We start from the raw sequence: 19,967 nt of genomic DNA on the forward strand, positions 1-19,967 counted from the left end.
AATGACTAACATGCCCCAGTATGAGCATCTCCTAAGACATAGTGTAGCCATCGTCAATGTAACTAGTAACTACTGAAACACTGTTTCAATATTCTCATGAACTCAGGGGAACTGAACAGTTGATCAAATGCCTGCCAGAAAAGCCAAAATAGTAATGATATGTGTGTCAATAATGGGCTCTCGGAGGTAGAAGCAGTTTCCTTCCTAAACTCACGAAGAAAGTTCAGTGTTGCGTGCTGTAACATGTAGTTAGGGACCAAGACCTGGAGAAAGGAAAGCATGAATAAATGGCATTGGGGATAGCAGTTCCTTCTCACAAGGCAGCATGACAAGAAGGCCTCCTCTTGAAGTGTCCTCTATACATGGACACCAGGGGGCGATGCTTTTGTGGAAAATGCCAGCATATTTACTTTCTAAGGCTGTTAGCTTCCCAAGTCAGAGCCTTTCGTCAATAAGAATATTATCTTCATTTTTCTACCTGTATCAGTTATCCAACACTCACGACCTAGACTTCTAAGAAACCATGTCTGAGCCTCTTGGATGAATTAACTGGCCCTCCGCAGCCAGCATGGCTTGAAAGTTTTCTGTCCTTTTCAGAATTCTAAGGATGCAATCTCAGCACCAAGGCAAGGAAACCAGGATGGGTGACTCTGAGTCCAGTTGTTAGAGGGCAGAGTCTTCACTAATGAAATCAAGCCCTGGGCAGCTCTTTCCAGCAGGTGAGGACATAGATGTTGACATCTGTGACCTAGAAGGCAGACCTCTCCCCCAACTCTAAATCTACCAGTGCCTTAAGGGGTCTGGGGCTTCTCTATCTATTGGGAATGTAAGAAATGAATTTATATTGAGTATGGCACCCTGTTTTGGTAGCTATGGCAGTCTGAATGGAATGAGATATTATCTTTCCATAGTTTGGTGATTGAAACTCTGAGGATAATACACTAGTGCCTATAGCAGTCCTCAAATGCCTGTTGTTGACATAAAATAACCTTAAACCATTTTTTAGTAGGCCAGCTCTCCAATTAGTAAAATTTGAACCAAATGAACACAATATCTAGTGGTTGACTTTTCTCCTTAGTAATAGCTTGAGTTCTCTGTGTCTTTCTCAGAAGGGAAGACACAGGGCCACTGGCTGGCACATATCAGCCCCATTTTCCAGCCCTGCTGTTGACATGGATTTCCTTGAAACACTGAACATGTTGAAATTCTCTGGGCCTTCTGACAAGAGTGGCACTACTGCTTTCTATGAAACAGTGACAGGAAGATGACAGGAAATGCTCAGAACAGTACAGTGACTTCTTCCCTTATTGGAGTGTTATCCTTGAAGTTTTCCATGAAGGAGTTGGATAATGATTGTAATGATTGTGTGAGTATTATGATGAACAAAAAAAATTATTTTAGGTGCCAAGGTAAACTTAAACTTCAGGAATCTTCCTTTGGGTTCTTAAATGCCAGCCAAAGATGATTAGAAAGGACATTGGTGAAACTGAAGTCAGTTTTCTATAATGTGAAAAATTGGTGTGTGTGTGGGGGGTAAGTGACCTCAGTGATGTTTTACAAGACATAACCCTTGTGGCTTCAAAAAGCACATGGCAAGTCTTCCTTAAAGACAACTGTATTTTTGCATAAAAGGAGTAAAAAAAAATGAAAGTCACATTCTTTCCCCCTTTGAAATGCTGTGGTTTTTCTATCTCAAGGCCACTTGTTAGTCTAACACTAATTGCTTTAATGCCATGTGACATCAGACAGAACACAATCTGAAGGATGATCCAAGGGATGCGGTGATACTGCACATGACAATGCTTTCAAACCACGGCTCAGCCTGTCTGGGCATTTGCTATGTAGTACAATACAGATTAGTGTCCACTGCTGGGTTCTGTAATGTTGCAACCCTCAGGTTGGGAACCTATGAAAGGTTGCTTCTTTAGACTTAAAGTTTTCTTTATCAAAGTTATTGCCAGCAAAACAAACGATAATTTTTATGAATAGTATTACCTCAGGAAAGAATTACTTTCTTATGTATTTGCACCAGTGTACATGAGGGCAAGGAAAGCTATCTGTGTTCCTGTGTGTGTTCCTCTTCTCCTGGGACTTAAAATAGTATTTAACAGCACCCTGAAACTACTACTTCAATGTGGAAAGGAAGGGGAACTAATGTTCCAATGTCATGCATCAGAATATCATTTCCTGCAGTAGCATTGCTGAGGCCATTCCAGAGAAGATCCTCACAAAAAGCTTAGTTCTGTGAAAGGTCAAAAACAACACTTTGTAAGAGAAAATGCATCTGAGAATGTCCACCACCCTTTTTCTATATAAAATCATCTACTAGGGCATGCCCAGGACCCCTTTGATGGGGTTGAATGTTTGTAATAGACACCCTTAGCTTAAGAATAAATGGCAAAGGATGAAAAGGAAAGTAGGATCCGTAAATGAATTTTTCTGTTGTTTGCCAATGAGGGAAGGCCAAAGAGTGTCACGGACATTTCAAGACTAAATGAGATATTATTTTGTTTATCCTGTATGTGGGAGAAGATTTTGTGCTGCTTATCGGAAACAGCCAGCAGAGGGAGGAGGGTGAGTGACAGACCATGACCCTGGAAGACAAGAGTTCACAGAAACGGGGCTGAAGGAGCAAGAACTTCCCTCTCAACAGCAGGAAGGAGAATGTGGGGGGAGCGGGGGGGAAATCTATGGAAATATTTTAAGAGAGCAACAATCACACAAATAACACCACGCTACTGAGCCAAGAAATCCCAGACACTTCTGAGACATCTTGGTGATGCGTGTGTGCTACTTGTTCATTCATTTTTCACTCAGCTGGTAGTGTTGACTCAGACACCAGCAACTGAGGCAAATGTTGAAAGAAATATATGAAAACAATATAGTGCATAAAGTTCTAACAGGGAATGGTAAACAGGTTGCCATTTGTCCAGTCCCCTACGTTTTGTTCCTGGAAAGTAACAGCTATAAGGAGGTAAGGGGGGGGGGTGATGTTAAGAACTGAAATATTTGAAACATGAGAGCTTGTGTGCAGGCCACTGGGAAATCTGACAGTGTGGAGGAAGTTTGCAGCTTTAGACACTAACATGAGAGAAAACACAGAGAAAAGGGCAGTTGGAGCCAAGCATCTTTGCTTGGCAGAATGAGCCCTTATCTCCGTGCCCACATACCCACCTTCTGCTTCCTCTCCCTTTGGATTCGTTTTTTTGTTTGTTTGTTTTTGTTTTTTGTTTTTTGTTTTTTGTTTTTTACTCTATTTCAGCCTCTACTCTTCTTTCTGAGAGTCTATCATCAGATCTAGCATCCTCTAAGCACTCTGGGCCTTATGAAGTGGAAACAAAGTCTCTTAGAGTATCTTTCTCTACTATTTTCTACCTTATGCCTTTGAAATAGTCTTTCACTGGATGTTTGGCTAGGCTGTCTGGCCAACAAGCCCCCAGGGGAATGCCTGTTTCTGCTCCTCAACATTGCGTCTACTTCCGAAACTATGAGGGAGAACTACTACAGGAAGCGGATGAAAGAGTGATGTATCTCATATGCAGGTAGGCAGGGAGAACTCATCTGCTGATGCTGGACATGAGCCAACAACCTCTTCCCTGGAAGCTTCCAACGGGACATTACCAGTGAGGATCATTAGCGAAACCATGCTAACATACAAGCTTATAGAAAGGCGCAGCCTTGCTGTGTGTGGGTTTTGGTGACCTTTCCTATGGATGTTTCCCACTTTCAATTGACAGCTGTTAGTTTGAGTTTGTTTGCTTCTGGTTTTGTTTTTTTAAAAAAGCATTCTAAACATATTTTAACCTCAGTCCCTAGGAGACAGAAGCAGGTATATCTCTGAGTTGAAGGACAGCTTGGTCTACATAGTTCAGTTTTAGGCTAGCTGTAGCTACATAGTGAGACCCTGTCTAAAAATAAATCACATACTTTGAATTTCATAATGATATAGCACATCACTACTGATTTTGAGAGTTGTGAAGTGATTCATGAATAGTGACAACCAGCCACGGTGTCTCTTTATCCCTCTGTTGGGTAGCAACTGGACCCTGGCTAAGGTTCTACTAAGCTAATTTTCAATGTATTTTAGAATTGTACCTTGATCATATATATATTTCTAAAAGCCTAAGAACATGCTCAGTTTGACTGAGGCAATGCTTTGTGGACCCTTGCTTAAGGAATTATCAAGGTAGAAACAACACTAGTCTAGGGGCCCTATGTCTACTCCCTTCCCATTACCAAGAAGTCGCAGAGAAAAGTTCCACTTGAACAGTGGCTTTGCCATCTGGCAGCTTGGCACCCTGTCTTTGTTAAGGGAAGACAGAGAAGGCTTAGAAGAGGGAGGTAGGAGACAGATACTTTCCATAGTGAAATTTAAGCTCCCTTTGTGGAAAATGAGCGTTCTTTCTGTTTGTTCACTTCTGCACTTGAATGGAAAACAGGATAATGATGCTTTGCCTAAAGGGTAAACACCAACATCCTGCATTCTGCCTTGCATTCTTCTCTTCTAAAATGCTGGGAGCCAGAGGTTCTCCCCACCCACGACCGGAGGTTTCTGCTTTTCCAGGACTGCCAGAGCCTTTGGCAACGGAAGGCACAATGCGTGCATCGGCTATTATAACTGGAGACTGTGGATCTTGCTCAGTGAACTCGTAAATTCTAAGACCCCTTTCACTGAGCTTTTGTTATCCCAGGCATCGTTTGGATTATCTCATTACTCATCCTCACTTAAGAAATTCCCTCATCCCTGTTCTCCAACCACTTCCGGCAACAGTGAGGTCTGTGCAGCCTCTTGGAGAAACAGTATTGGCTCCACATATCAGCAGAATAAACTAGATTTTATTTTAAAAACAAGAAGGTTAAGCTTTAGGCTTTAAAGAGGAGGTAGCCCTCATCTTATGACTACCTCCACACTCTGCCCCAATCCTTCATTAAACCTTGGCTTGCCCTGTCTCCTTTTCAACTGTCTTTATCTGGGGGTACATTGGATGTGCTCAGATGTTCTCAAGGTGCCAGCCTCCTTCTCATCTTCATAATTCATCTGGGAGAACATTTGTCAGTGGCTTCAAAGACTGTCATCTTGGTGTTTGAAAAGCAACTCGTGATTATTGTAAACTAGATTTCAGTTGGGATGTTTAGGATGTGGGTGGTTAATTCCTGCCACAACTCAAAAGCAAAAGTGAGCCTTGAGGGATAAAACAGAACAAGTGCTGAAAGTACACTCAATAGCTTACTTATCTAGTGCCATCTGAGAATATTTTTCCCATAACTCGCTTTTGAAAATAACTCCATTTACTCAATTTAATCACTTAACTTTTCACCACTAATCACAAGAAGTACTTGTCAAAGTACAAATTCTGGAATGTCTTAGAGATTTCTCTGACCCTAAATTATGGCTACTAGACACTATCTGATATTTCTGGGTACATGGTGCCTTTGTGAGTCCCCCCTAATACCCAGGGCCTAACACTATGTCATTTATATCAACCTTTATTTTGTATAGAGCTCACAGCATAGATTAAGCCCAGATACCAACGGCATTAATTTTTTTAATCGTGTAATTTTTGTTGGGTTGGTTACCACCAGTCCTTCCCTTTGTGATAGATACTTTCCTTTGTATGTAGCTCATAGTTTAAGGTAGCCTCACTCAGCCTCATACTGAGCCCATTTCATAGGTGAGGTGGATCCATTTACACTTTCTTCTCTATCTCCCTTGACTCTGTTTTCTTATTCTAATGCCAAGGCTTTGCCTGTTGATTAACTATTGTCTTTTTTTCTCCTTTATTAATTTATTCTTGTTACATCTCAATGGTTATCCTATCCCTTGTATCCTCCCATTCTTCCCTCCCTCCCATTTTCCCCTTATTCCCTTCCCCTATGACTGTTCCTGAGGGGGATTACCTCCCCCTGTATATGTTCATAGGGTATCAAGTCTTTTCTTGGTAACCTGGTATCCTTCCTCTATTGTCTTTATACCTTGTCTTGGAGGACCATGACTTGCAGGTACATAGGAAAACATAGTTGCACTAATCGCAGTGCTAAAACAATAGGTAAGAAGTTTGTGCCAGTGTTATACACTGCCTTTGTTACAATTCATATTGGACAGTTAAGGAAAATGGAAGTCATGTTCCAGACAACAAAACCAGGATTCTAAGTCTGATCTCTTTGACCTCAGGGCTCATGTTTATTGCCTTCAGCCACTCCCTAATTTCCACACTGGAATAATGCAACTTCATCTTCCACCAGGAGCACAGCCAAAGTCCTGTCTGGTGCATGGATCTCAGTAGGTTGGCTTGATGGCAGGACTGACCATTGTCCTTTGGAGCAAAGTAGGCTTGCTTTCAACAAGAACATCCCTCTATTTCTGACTGTTCCATATTTGTATTGGATCAACACTCTACTAGAAATTTTTTTTGTCTCTGACCAAAAGCTATGGCCAGTTCAGTTCAGCAAGTGTCTATAGGGTCCCATGTAAAGTGGTATGACAATGTGAGATCCTGCCCCGTAAACTGCCTCCATAAGTTTTGTAAAATTAAACATGAGCCATCTCTTTCTAGCTCTGCAGAAATAGTTTCTGTTTCTTCCAGGGACTTGGCTGTGATTAGAATAGTTGAGGTTGCAAAATGAGAGACCTTAAGCTAACCAAACATTGTTATAACATTTTAAATTTGTTTACTTGTGGAAAATGACTGCATATAGTTCTGGAACTTGTGACCTGTTACCATGGAAACTAACTTCAAAACACAGGGGAGGCATATCTAAAATCCTTATTCTCCCATCACCCAGGGAACATTGTGTGTCCATGGACAACAAAAGGCAGGTGGAAAAAAGAAAACACTTGAGGAGGAGGTAGGGAGATACCAGGCAATATCAGGAAATTCTTAAGTCTCTTTTTCAATGATGATGAGATATGAAGGTTATTTGCTGTGTATGTGAATCAGAAATGAGCCCTTGACATGTGTGTTGGGTCCTTGTGAGTACTCATGTTTTAACAGACAAGGAAACAGGCTTTAAATTTTTGCTCAGGCTGAGAAAGGCATTAAGTGACTCAATGGAAACTTAAACTTTGGCAGTCTGCTTCCTTATTTTTATTTTTTATTTTTTTGCCTCACTGCTACACCATTAAGAAGAAGAAAGATTTACCATGTTCAATGCAACATAGACACCTGAGAAATGTAATACATGATATTAATGGAACATTTAAATTATCCATGCACTCAGCAGGAAGCACACTTAGAGAATGAAGAATAATTCCTTGATGCATCTAAGTGTAACAACAAAAGAATAATTGGCTTTTGTGTTGTGCCAATGCCAAGGGGAAGAAAATAAAGATAAAGGAGGACTTGGCAACTACACCTGTGTTTTTAAAACAAAAGAATCACATGCCTGTTCCCAATATGATTAATTGTACAACTCAGTCAGCACACAGGAAAGATGCCTGAAACAAGGAGGCCACTATAATTAAGTGAAAATAAAGAGAAGAAGAAGGAAAAGGAAGAACTCTACAGACAAAAGTATGGGAAAAATAGGTCATAGGTTATTATTGAAGTTCATACATTTGCTAAGTTCTTGAGTTGAAGTAGGCATGGGAGAAGTAAGTTGATGCCTTAGGGAGAATCACTTTGGTATGCATAGTTTCCACCTTTCAGCTATAAAAGCCCTGGTACAAACTACCTAGACATTAAATTCAGATTCTGTATGAAAGAACTTACCATCTGGATATAGACATAGATGAAATCCTTTCTAATTCCAAACCTGGTAAACAGCCAAATCCTGTGAACTGGTTTGAATTGACTTGGAAAGATCTATTTTCCTTTCATCTTTGATTATGCTCCTCCTTTGGGTCACTTTTTCTTTCTTTCTTTTTTTTTCATTTTTTATTATTATTAATTTATTCATATTACATCTCAGTAGTTAGCCCATCCCTTGTATCCTCCCATTCTTCCCTTCCTCCTGCTTCCCCCCCTACTCCCCTCCCCTATGTCTGTGACTGAAGGGGACCTCCTCCCCCTGTATATGCTCATAGGGTATCGAGTCTCTTCTTGGTGACCTATTATCCTTCCTCTGAGTGCCACCAGGCCTTCCCATCCAAGGGACATGGTCAAATATGGAGCACCAGAGTTTGTGTGAAAGTCAGATCTCCTTCTCCACTTAACGGTGGAGAATATCCTGTCCATTGGCTAGTCTGGGTAGGGGTCCGAAGTTTACTGCCTATATTTTCCTTGGCTGGTGCCATAGTTTGAGGAGGACCTCAGGGCCCAGACCCACCTGTAGTTTTCCAGGACCCTCTGTATCCTTCTATTTCCTCATTCTCCCAGGCTTCTCACACCTAAAGTCTCAATAGGATGTCCTCCCCTCTGACCCACTTTCCTGGTAGGTAAAGTTTTTCATGGGGACGTACCCCTTGGACTAGTGTCTCGATATAAGTGAGTATATACCATTTAACTCTTTTTACTTTTGGGTGAACTCACTCATTATGATAATTTCTAGTTCAATCCATTTGTCCACAAATTTCAGGAATTCCTTGTTTTTAATAGCTGAGTAGTATTCCATAGTGTAAATGTACCACAGTTTCTTTATCCATTCTTCTACTGAGGGACACATAGGCTGTTTCCATGTTCTGGCTATTATGAATAAGGCAGCTATGAACATGGTTGAGCATATGTCCCTGTTGTGTGGTAGTTCATCTTCTGGATATATTCCAAGGAGTGGAATAGCTGGGTCTTGAGGAAGCCCTATTCCCATTTTTCTGAGAAAGCACCAGATAGATTTCCAAAGTGGTTGTACTAGTTTGCATTCCCACCAGCAATGAAGGAGTGGGTCACTTTTTCTTGGAAACAGTTGAGCCTTTGAGAAACCTAACAAGAAGCCCAGTATAATTAGCAGCTCAATAGTGGTGGAGGCAATGGTACTAGTGATGATTTTATCTTTATATTTCTACTGATTGAGTTGTTCATCCTACAAAACTGCATTTTGCTCCTGTGTAAAGATCTGCTATCATTTACATAAGCAGAAGGGTTTTCTGGATCTCTGCCTTGGTCTCCAGGTCTTTCCCATGTTTTTCTCATCACTCAACAGTATATACCATATGGGGGTAAGAAGGCAGGTACACAGAGTCTGGGAGAGAAGTGGACTCTACCAACATATATGGTGGCCACCATCAGATTGTCATTGTATCTGAGGATAAGTAACTGATGCCCTATGTAGTTGTTGTGACATGGCCAACTTGTAGCTGGCTCTCCAGGACCTCCATTCTGGGGGCCATTTTGGTGTTGTCCATCCTCTCATATCATTAAGATCAGTGAGGGATTATATACATCAGAATACCGGCCGCATTTCCATATCCCAAATATACACATTGGTGGTATCCATGCTGGTTGAATGACTAAAATCATTCCAGCTAATGAACATTTCTCATGACAAACATATTTCTTCAAAACTTCTCTCATCTAATCTGTTGCTTTTAAATCCCCCATAAAATGCAACTTAAACCAATCATCACCCTAACAGTTTTTTAGAACTGAAAATTTTCCTCTGTAATTGTGATCCAAGAAACCCCATCGTCTTCTATCGGGGACAGGTGAGTTCTAAAGGGGTATTTTCTGGGGCTTCTTCCCTGATACTGTGCCTCACATCCAAGGTTTGTCTAGTATAAACCTGTCTTTGGAGGACAAAAGTTGACGCTGACGTATTTAACATTCAGAATTGCTTGTAAGGTTAGATTCTGAAGCCACGTGAGAAAATTCAGATTTTGCGCCTGCCTCCTCCCTGTAGCCACAATTCTATGAGCCACTCAGCCTCTCTGTGCCTCTGTTTCCTCAATTGCAAAAAGAGGGTGAACATAGCACTCTCCTGTAGGTGGAGGTATAAATAAATCTATGTGTATAAAATCAGAGTTGTGATACGCACACAGTGGGAGCTCTGTTCAGCTGTGCTTTCTTAGTGGTTCCATCAGATTATTGTCACACACGGAGTATTGTCTGCAAGGTGAGCCCCGTATATTTAGTCAGCCAAGTAAGAATAATCTTGGCTTTTACAGAAACATAGTTTCATAGTTTTGCTCTCTCAACAACTCCTATGAGCCACACTCGGTTTCAGTTATATCAGTTATATTAGTCATAGTAGTTACACTAATAGACTCAAATATAAAAGATGTACTCTCATTTTACATTGGCTACCTCTGAGATTCAGTTGGCCAAGTTCTTTGATGACACACTTCCTGCAGCTCATGGAGCCTTTAATTCAGCTGGGTTCTGAGGCTGAGGATTTTTGTATACGTGTCCCTTTGCTTGCTGGTTTCCCTTCAATCAAAGCATCATCAGGACAAGAATATCTTTAGACTGAAGCCATGTTGTTCAGACATTTTGAGTCTATGCGTGGTCCATTTTTTAAATAAATTATCTATGGATAGCTTTCCACAGTTGAGGTAACTGCTTCTGGGGACAGATGGACATTGGAAGTGTCCTTCTTCATTTGGTCATACTGACAATCTCTGCTTGATCTCTTAGAATAACCAGTTGCATCAACTGTAGATTTGGTTCAAAGATGTTTGAACCGGACTGGTAGATAGGCAAGATATTGCTCCTGCCAAAACCAAACAAGAGGGTTCTGTGAAGTACTAACACATGCATGTCGGGTGTTGTGGAAGAAATTTCCTCCTTTTGCAAGTGTTTTCAGAGGATCCTGGTGTGCTGCATGCTGAATGCTAGGGAGGCCTTCTAGTTGATTTCTCTAATTCCCTTGCCTGCTTCCTCCAGATGGGAGTCCTTCCTGGACGCCATGTGCTGAACCCTCCTGCTGAGCCCCTGTGACTCCTTGATCCTTCGCTATTAGTTACAGGTTAATGTGATCACATTCACTTTTCATATTTCAGTGATGTTCAAATTCTTTCCTGATGAAGGAACCCAATCTCCCCTTCTCATTAGTCCTTTATTGTACGACTCCATGATGTCTTTACTGGGTTTGGAGAAGAAGGAAAGTGACAGATGTGCTTTTTCTGCTGTCAGAGTTCTGGACCTGCAGGCTCCATTTATGGTGTAGCTGAACTCTGCTGGCTCACAGGCACATAGCACATGTATATGCATGTGCACATGCACATGTGCACGCATGCATGTACACACACACACACACACACACACACACACACACACACACACATACACACCAAACAAACACATGATGGGTTACACAACAGAAATTTTCTTGTAATTCTAGAGGCTGCAAAACTCAAATATCCTTCTCATTTATATAGCTACCTTCTTTCTGTGTCTTCTGTGTCCCCTCTATCTTGTGTACTTCAGGAAAAGAAAGAGAAAGAAGGAAAGAAAGAAAGAAAGAAAGAAAGAAAGAAAGAAAGAAAGAAGAAGCCTTCGTGTTTCCTCCTGTTGTAAGGACACTTGTCTTACTAGATTAGGGCACCTCTCTTCTGATCTCACTTAACCTTTAACTTCTTTCTCTAAATGTTAAATACCCTCTCTCTAAATGTTGCCATGTAGTGAGGAGTCCAGGGACATTGTGGGAATTTGATGATAGCACAGTTCAGTCCAACAACCCCAAATTTCAGCATTCCAATGCATTTCCCCTTTATGAAAAAGGTCTGCTCATAACTTATTACAGTCTTGAAATAGTGACCTAAAACTAACACTGAGTAATCAATGAAGGATGTCCAGATAACACTAAATACCATATCTGTTCCTACCACAAAACCTTCAGTGATCAGTCCTGGTTTGTAGTACATTGACATCACACAGAGTACAATAGAAGATCCCCAGATCCCAGCTGCAGGTCAACATTATCTATCAGGAGAAAACAGAGAGGTACCAAGTGTTTGAGGATGCAAATAACCCAAGGTAACTTCATCCTGCCCAACTACAGTCCAATCCAGCATTTCCGGGATAGATTTAGGTGCACGGCAAGATACATGAGATATACAGATATGAACAGACAACTCCTACATAATTGAACAAAGCTGGAAAACTCCAATACTTTCAGTTGGCATTACATATTTAAATTAAATGTGTTTCCTTTCCCATTAAAGAAAACAAGACCTTTGGATATACTACCCTAGTGGTAGACATGCCTGCTCCTACTCGGAAGGAACTTTTAAGCCAAAAAATCTTAGACAGCTACACTAAAAATCCCCTCCACTTGTCAAGATGGATGCTTCCCAGGTGAGGAGCAGTTTTCTGAATCAAGAGCTGGTACCCTCTTGATATAAAAGGATTTGGGGGGGGGAGTGATTTCTTTTCCTTGTCCCTTAATTCTTTTTCCTCCTCTTCTTCCTCCTCTTCTTATCTTTGCCCACTATTATTTTACTTCTTACTCTTATTTTGCTTTCTGCCTGGGGTACAGTAACCTAACAATTGCACTTTCCTTCTCTCTTCCTTTCGTTAATTTAAGGTTAATTTAAATCTACATAACATAGTTTTTCTCAAGTTCTTTTATTTTCCCCCCCGCCATGCATTGGCTTAAGATTTCATAAATGCTGGGTGAACTGATACTTAGAATGTCTTTAACTACTCTAAATCTTGCTCCCAACACTTTGGAAGCCTTAGTAATGCATATTGTTACCAACAGTAGCTCCTCACTTTAAAAAAAAGAAGTTTAAAATATCATCTATTGAGTTTACATTTAGTCAGTGTCTAACGAAATCATGAGCGAGTGCCCAGTTAGGAGAAGGACGTCGATGAAAGCGAAGGAAAAGTCTCTGTAAGTTACTTACAGGTTGGGTCATATTTGAAGCCAAATTAATGATTCATAAGGGAAACAGAAGACTCCTGATGAAGGGTGTACAGCTCGTTTTAAACTATTTTCTTCTTGCCCATGTACATGCTATATTGATAAGAGGGAACGTTTCTTTGAGCGGATTTCTGTCTTCTTCCCTGGCCTGACGCACCCCTTGCATTGATATAAGCCTTAGCTCTCAGAACCTGGCCCCTTTCTTACCACTTCGCTGCAAACTGACAATATTTCATGTTGAACAGGTCTTACTTCTCCCCTCCCACTTTTCATCCATTTTGATGCTTGACCCATGGATAACTGTTTTAAACACTGAATTTGAAAAGAAATGCCCATCGTCCTTGGGTATTTTCTGAAAATGGGGATTTAGAGTGAGAAGGCAAGAGGGTGAGAGTGAGGAGGGAAGAAGTGGGGAGGGTAGTGAGAGCCCACCCCTAGCAGTCTGTCAATAACACGGGGCAGATTCCTCTGAGGCAAAGAGAGGATCGATGCAGACAGGCTTCTTCTAATAGCTAGAAAGCATCCCGTGCAGATCCCTAAAGACTGTGCCATCTGCCAAAAACATCTGACTCCAAAAGCCACCCCAGAGTGTAACACAGACTTAAAGAGAGGTGACCAGAAGGAAGTTCAGGAGCCAAAGTGTGCCTTTGGGCCCCCAGGGTGTGTGGCTGAGGTAGGAGTCTTTTCCTCTCCATTTTCCAGCTAGAGCTGGAATGTTTGGTTAGCCACGTGCTCATGATCAGATGATCAGAACCCACATAAATGACTGGAAGAGGAGGTCTACGATGAGATTGGGAGTAGGTGGGTAGTGAGCACCCTTATTCGTAGAGCCTGGAGAAGTAGCCACATTTCAAAGGACATGAGCACAACGACTCACACTTGGCACTTGTTATACTTATTCAATAGACTTGCACAAGATGATCTAAACTGTGGCCTCTTGTCAGTAAATGCCCCAGTTGTCTGGAGTGAAATGGTTTAGACTAGAGCACAGGCATGCCGACAGAGGTCCAGAAGAAGTTAAGGACTTGCCAGCAGCGTTAGCATTTTATTTTCTTCCTTCTCTGGCAGCACTAAAATATGTTTTCTCAAAACAGAGTGAGAAGAAAATTATTGGCAGTCAGTGCTTCTTAAGAGAGGAGGAAAAAAAAAAAAGAGAAAAAACATGTTTTATTTCTCTGGCAGACATACCAATTAAAATGATTCTGTGTTATGACAGAGCACTGAGTAATTAATGCCTAATTGAGCATTTTGCTATAGGCTTCTGTGAGAGTGACTTGACTGTGGCTGGGCCAAGCACACCTTACAGAAGAACATATTTTCACTAAACTGCAGACAGTAGCACCCGATATACCAGGAGCTCCAAAACTCAATAGAACATTGCTTTGTTTTGATTTTTTATTTCAATCTCTGAGAGTTGGGCTGAAGGAATTAGCTTGGCAAGAAGATCCCAACATTGAAAATCCTCCTGGGATTTCATGCTTTCCTCGTTTGTAAGCAAAATCCATTTTCCAGGAGATATTTTTAGCGCTTGTATCCCCTGCTGTCCTATCTTCTTTCAGTATACCATTAGATCTTGAGGCCATTCCAGATGGGTCACGTGATTTCTAAGCATCCCTCTTCGGTTGCCTCTTAAGTGACTAGTCTCACAGAAGCCAGGGAGTATTAGACCCTTAACTACCGGACACCTCGGTGTGTTTCTGCAGAGCTTTGGTTCTTATTGATAGGATGGCAAAAATGTTTCCCAGCTATTTTCTAAGAGGTCGGCTTGGCAGAATGCACTGGGTGACCTCAGGCAGAGAGAGATCTTCAGCCCTGCAACCGCCTATGTAAATATAAAAATGTATTAGGCGGCAGAACTGTGTGTGTGGGAACAGAACAGCCTCACCATTGAGAAGAAATCACCACGGAGAACACTGGCATTTCTCTCATGGTTTGTGATCGCATGCATACTTTTATACACACTATCTTGATTCAGGCTACTCCATAGTTCTGGTGCCAATTGTCTTCTGGAATTTATGCAAAGTAAAACCCCAATGACTTAATGAGGTGACCCTCCCCCCACCCCACCCCTAGAGGGGAGAAACTTTCTTCAGAAAGTGCTTACATATTTAAAAAAAAAAAAAAAAACTATCGTCAGGTCAGTCAATATACTGCTCATTTGCCTTGGGAGAAAGTCAGCGTGACGTCAGATTTTTTCGACTGTTTAATTAGAAGAATGATTTATGATTGTGTGTGTGCGTGTGCATGTGCGTGCGTGCGTGTGTGTGTGTGTGTCTGTGTGTGTGTGAAAGATGTATTTACCCAAAGCTCCAAAGCAGGGATCCAAGACAGTCACTGTAATAAACAGAAACCATGCTTTCAAACTGCACGGAGAAGAAACCCTCTCTGGATGAAACGCTCTGGGGCTGAGTGTGTTCAGTTTCTGTGGATCAAATCTTTCCCATCTCTGCAGCCAAGCTATTTGGCGGTGATCAGATGATCAGAGCTCAAGGAAGGGATTGGAGCGTGAGCTGGCTGCAGCTGCTGTGTAGGCTCGTTCTCAGGGACAAGGAGCCACTGTTTTTCAAACATAGCATCAACATAGAAGTTATTCTGTAGGCTCCAGGATGCAGCGATGGGCTGCACTGCCAGCATTGTTCTGCTTCAAGCTTTTCGCACTGTGGTCCAGAGGAGCTGTCCACACATTTGTAGAAGACGCCAGGAGGAACCATCCCATGAAATCGTGCCTCTTGAAAGTGACGATGAAATGAGTAGACCCAGAACCCTCATAATGGTACTGTATTCTTGGCAAACAGCCTCTCTTGATTGAACTGTTATTACGGAGATAGATGCTACAATTTGGGAGGTTTGGGTGTTTGGCTTCAGGTCAAGATATGTGTGACCTAGAGTTTTCTATGTTCTTCTTGCTGTTTTTGTGTAGGGGGAGGGGATCTCTCAGAAGCATTGCTAATGTTCAGAGCTGATTTTCTTTCTCTTAGATCTGTCACGTAAATGTGTGGTGTGCGTCTGAGAAATTCTCTGCTTCTTAGTATTTGTATGCTGTTAACTCTGTGGCATCAGGGGAAAAGAACAAAAATTTGACATTTACTTTCAGTGAATTCTGGTTTATAATTCCTAGTTTGGAAGAAGAGCCCAGAATTGAGTTTCTTTATAGGTCACCTATAGGCAATCACATTTTGTAGAGACTGGTAGTTAGACTTCCAACATCAAGATATCTGGGGTTGTTTTTCTGTCCTTTTCCTGACTCTGAAACGGAAATGCTTTTTCAAAATACTTGGTTAACTCTGGCATGAAATCAGAGCAATGTACTGGGAGTTTTGTGGAAGTGTGGTGTTTTCATTTGAAAGTTTTTTCTTGACAATTGTCAAGATATATATAATGTGTGTTTTTATTGTAGCAAGTAGTGTTGCTGCTCTGTGCCTGTGTTTGAGCAGCAAGGATAAAGTAAAGAGTCCTTCCTTACTTTAAGGTTTGGGGACCTAGCTCTGCTTAGTCATTGAAAGCCCCTCTTGAGATATAGCCAGCTGGTGTGCTGAACTCTACAAAACTGGGGATGTGTTGAAGTCAGGGTGTTTTCAGCACAATCGACTTTTCTTTTTGCTCTTAGATTTCAGTGTTCAAGGATATAATAAATAATGAATGAAAAAATACCTGTTGCACTAACAGTTCTTAACGAAAGTAATTTGGTCCTGGATATGCCTCTGAATGACAAGTGACCACAGTGTAACACTGTATACCAACTCCTTTGACAAATCAAAGTTTGAGTTTTCACAAAGCAAAATTGCTCTTGAATTTTGGGATATGATTATCTCTTCATGGAAGTATGAAGTTCAATGAATTTCTTCACACTCATGACCACTATAAAACTTAAAAGGATTTGAGATCATTCAAAGGTCAAAAAGTCCTGTTTTCTAATTCTTATTAATAGCATAACATAATCACAGATTATATACATACATGTGTGTATGTTGTTCATACCAATAGTTTTTCAAAGTGGATAATAGTTTTAACCATGTAAAACATTTTAAATTATTCAATGCTAACCAGCTATTTTTCCAAGTATTCTTTTGATTTATCTAATTCTTTCACCAACATTAAATGAAATAATAAAGAATTCACCATAGCTAGTCACAACCTTTATGCATATGTTTTGAATTTATATATTTTATCCCATATATAAAAAAACATTTTTCCTAAAAATATTTTGGGGTGTGTGTGTGTGTGTGTGTGTGTGTGTGTGTGTGTGTGTGTATGTGTTGAGGATTGTAAATGAATGTTTTATCATGTTTATTTTGCTAGAGTGACTTTAAAACAAACTAAAGGTCCTAAACTCCAAAAACAGAAAGAAGTCACCACATCATCGTAACGTACAATGTATTTAAAAATCTAAAAGAAAGAATTTTTAGTGTTTTTCACCACAAATCAATGACAGATGTTTGAACAAACAAATACACATACCCCAATCTGAACATTATGCAATGAGTACATAGACTGCAGTGCCACATGGCACCCCATAAGTGTGTGCAGTTATCATGGGTCAATTAGAAAGTTTAACATGTTTAACAAGAACTTACTGATGACAAATCATCTTGCTCACAGTTTAAGTGTCAGCGCTACAAGCCACTACAGGCCTTGATTCCAAAAGTCAGTGTGCTTTCCACTTTGGTTGCATCTCAAAGAAAAATAAAGATGGAACTAACAAATTAACTGAGCTTTGATTTAAAACAGCAACAGCAACAACTCTGGGATCACTTAGGGTAGCATATGCTGGCCCACAGTCATTGTGCCTCTTGAAAACAACCTCTAGGGTAACTCCAAAATCCACACACCTAGCACAATGGAGAAAAACATCAGAAATCTCTGCCTGCACTGAAAGTGTGCATTTCAGGAGGTTTTTTTCTTATGGATGTGCTGTGTTAGGTTATTTAGTGACCACATCTGTTAATGAGAGCATTGCCCACCTCCCAAGATGGTGCTTTGATAATTTTTGCTTGGTCCAACTTCATGTGGGAGCTGCTATGCATGTAGATTCTTCGCCTCTGGGTTCTGGTACTTTTATATGAGCCGAGATGGTGGGGATGCTGGGACTCGGTGCTGTCGTCAAACAATTCTGGTTCATTCCAGCAGAGGATCACCTGGGATGCCACTATGAAGAGCATGAGAATCTAGCCTTTCCATCTTGATACCTTTCTACCTGATGGGTTTGAATTTCAACGCTTGAATTTGAGAGTCTCTAGAAGAGAGTAACAGGCTCTAGGGCTATGGAAGGCAAAATTAGGAGCAACAGGGACATTAGTAGTCAGAAAGCTATTGCAATGACTCCAGCTAAGGTGTAGCATGGTTTCCCCCAGGCTTATGGGAAGTGTTTGCGTACCATAACAACTAGGCTTTACTATGAGTTACTACCAAGTGTGGGGCAAAGAGAGCAGTCTGAGTTTGCTGTGCACATTTCTTTAAAGGGCTTATTTTTATCTTATATATTTGAATGTTTTTCCTGCATGCATTTGTACCATGCTCATGTGTGGTACCCACAGAAGGCATCCAATCTCAAGGGACTGTGTTACTGGTGGTTGTGAGCCACTAAAGGTAGCTCTTGGAAACTGATCCAGGGTCCTCTGCAAGAGCAGCAAGTGTTCTTAATTGCTGAGAGATCCCTCCAGCCCCTGCTGTTAAGTTTTGACTTGTACATTTAGAACCAAATTGCCCTCCAGGAGAAAAGTGTATGAGGACAGGCACTCAGGAGCAAGATTCTAAGTCTATTATAAAGGTGCAATGTCAAGTAGGATGCTTGACACGGGACTCTGGAGTTTTAAGGAAATTGATAAGGAGGAGTAAAGCCTGGATCTGTGTAAATACCAATAAATGATTGATGAACTGGCAAATGATCACTTTTCTAATGTCCTGTATTATTTATAATGTGTAAGTCCATTTTACTGTTAAGCACACATTACCTTTTAATCTGTCTCAGGCTAAACTTTCAATTGCTAGTTTACTATTTATATATATATATATTTCTTGTATTAGTGGTACATAGGAAATATGCACAGATAGTTTTTGAGCTTTTGTTTCGTTTTGTTTTGTTTTTTTCAGTGGTACTCAGAACAATGCCTTTAATAGACTAACACTGTGTAAGAATCTGTGCATTGACACCTTTGAGCAGTTAACACCAAGATGTTAACTTGGTTAACCCTAACCCCTTAAGTAATAGTACAGAAATGAATTAAGAAAGGAGATAAACACAAGAGTTGACTGTTGGTGTCCTGCAGATATGGTATGGCCGCTCAGGACTTGAATTCCTATGTTTGTACTAAAGGACTTCACTTTACTTGTTCTAAGTCCTGCGCAAGACTTTCGTGATTGTAGTTTCAGTGTGTGGTCCAAATACAGAGATTTGCTAAACATGAATATGAAGGATATAATCCTTTTAGCATTTTTCAAGGACAGAAATATCATAACAGGCTGAGACTGTTAGACTATTAAAGTTCAGTGAAGATGAACTGGAAAAAACTTCAAAGTTCTAATTTGCCTGTAATGCAGAAACTTTTCTGATGGGAGAAATTACAGAAATGTGCTGGGGTGTGTGTGTAGCTGTTGGTATGAAGACAGAATTCAAGCTTGGGTTTTCTTCCTTACAACATTTTCTATTTTTTTTTTCTTTTCTGAGAAAATCTTTCTCAACTGCGTGGAATTTACTGATTACATTAGACTGGCCGGCCAGCAAGCCTCAGGCACCTGCCTGTCTCTTCCTATTCAGTACGGAGGGAGTTTCAGATGTGTTTCCAGGGCCTTGTACAACAAACTCTTAGCCAACTAAGCTATTTTCTCAGTCACCCCAAAATATTTACAAACTATTTTTTTCTTATTCTACTTACAGCCTGTTTTGAGAAAGCTTACAGATACCTAGTTTATTTTGTGTAGACCTATTTTCTGCTTATTTCCTGTATTTTCTGGTGTCTTGTGGTCACTGCTAACCCCAGAGGTTTTCTTTGTTTTTAAGTCCTTTTTCCTTCCTCTCAAATAAAGAATGATTATCCACTGACACAAGAGCAGGCTGGGAAGCAAGAGTCAGGCAGGCTTCTGTCTCTGTGTGGCTTTGTAATAAATCCCCACACAACAGATTCACAGGTCTCAACTAGAAAGTGAAACATTTTCTAAAATCCGTGAGTGTTTTGAGATGATTCTCAAATAGTGGAAGCCATAAAATGTAAGTTTGGGGATGGCAAGGACACAGT

General features: G+C 40.8%; 1 protein-coding gene across 8 annotated transcripts in view; it reads left to right on the forward strand.

Moving 5' to 3' along the window:
- DOCK10 (dedicator of cytokinesis 10) overlaps positions 1–19,967 on the forward strand; it is a 259,148-nt gene that overhangs the window by 40,628 nt on the left and 198,553 nt on the right. For 3 of the 8 annotated variants that reach the window (XM_084780925.1, XM_084780924.1, XM_084780926.1), the window contains exon 1: positions 15,080–15,508. The exons of 3 other annotated variants lie outside the window; for them this stretch is intronic. In XM_084780925.1, coding sequence (XP_084637051.1) covers positions 15,350–15,508 — 159 coding nt within the window. In that variant the 5' untranslated portion in view covers positions 15,080–15,349. Of the gene's footprint in view, positions 1–15,078; positions 15,509–19,967 lie in introns of those variants that run through there. 2 more of the 8 variants (XM_084780927.1, XM_084780921.1) reach the window with 2 other exon arrangements.

Source organism: Acomys minous, assembly GCF_964271855.1.
Source record: "Acomys minous genome assembly, chromosome: 4".
Classification (NCBI taxonomy): domain Eukaryota; kingdom Metazoa; phylum Chordata; class Mammalia; order Rodentia; family Muridae; genus Acomys; species Acomys minous.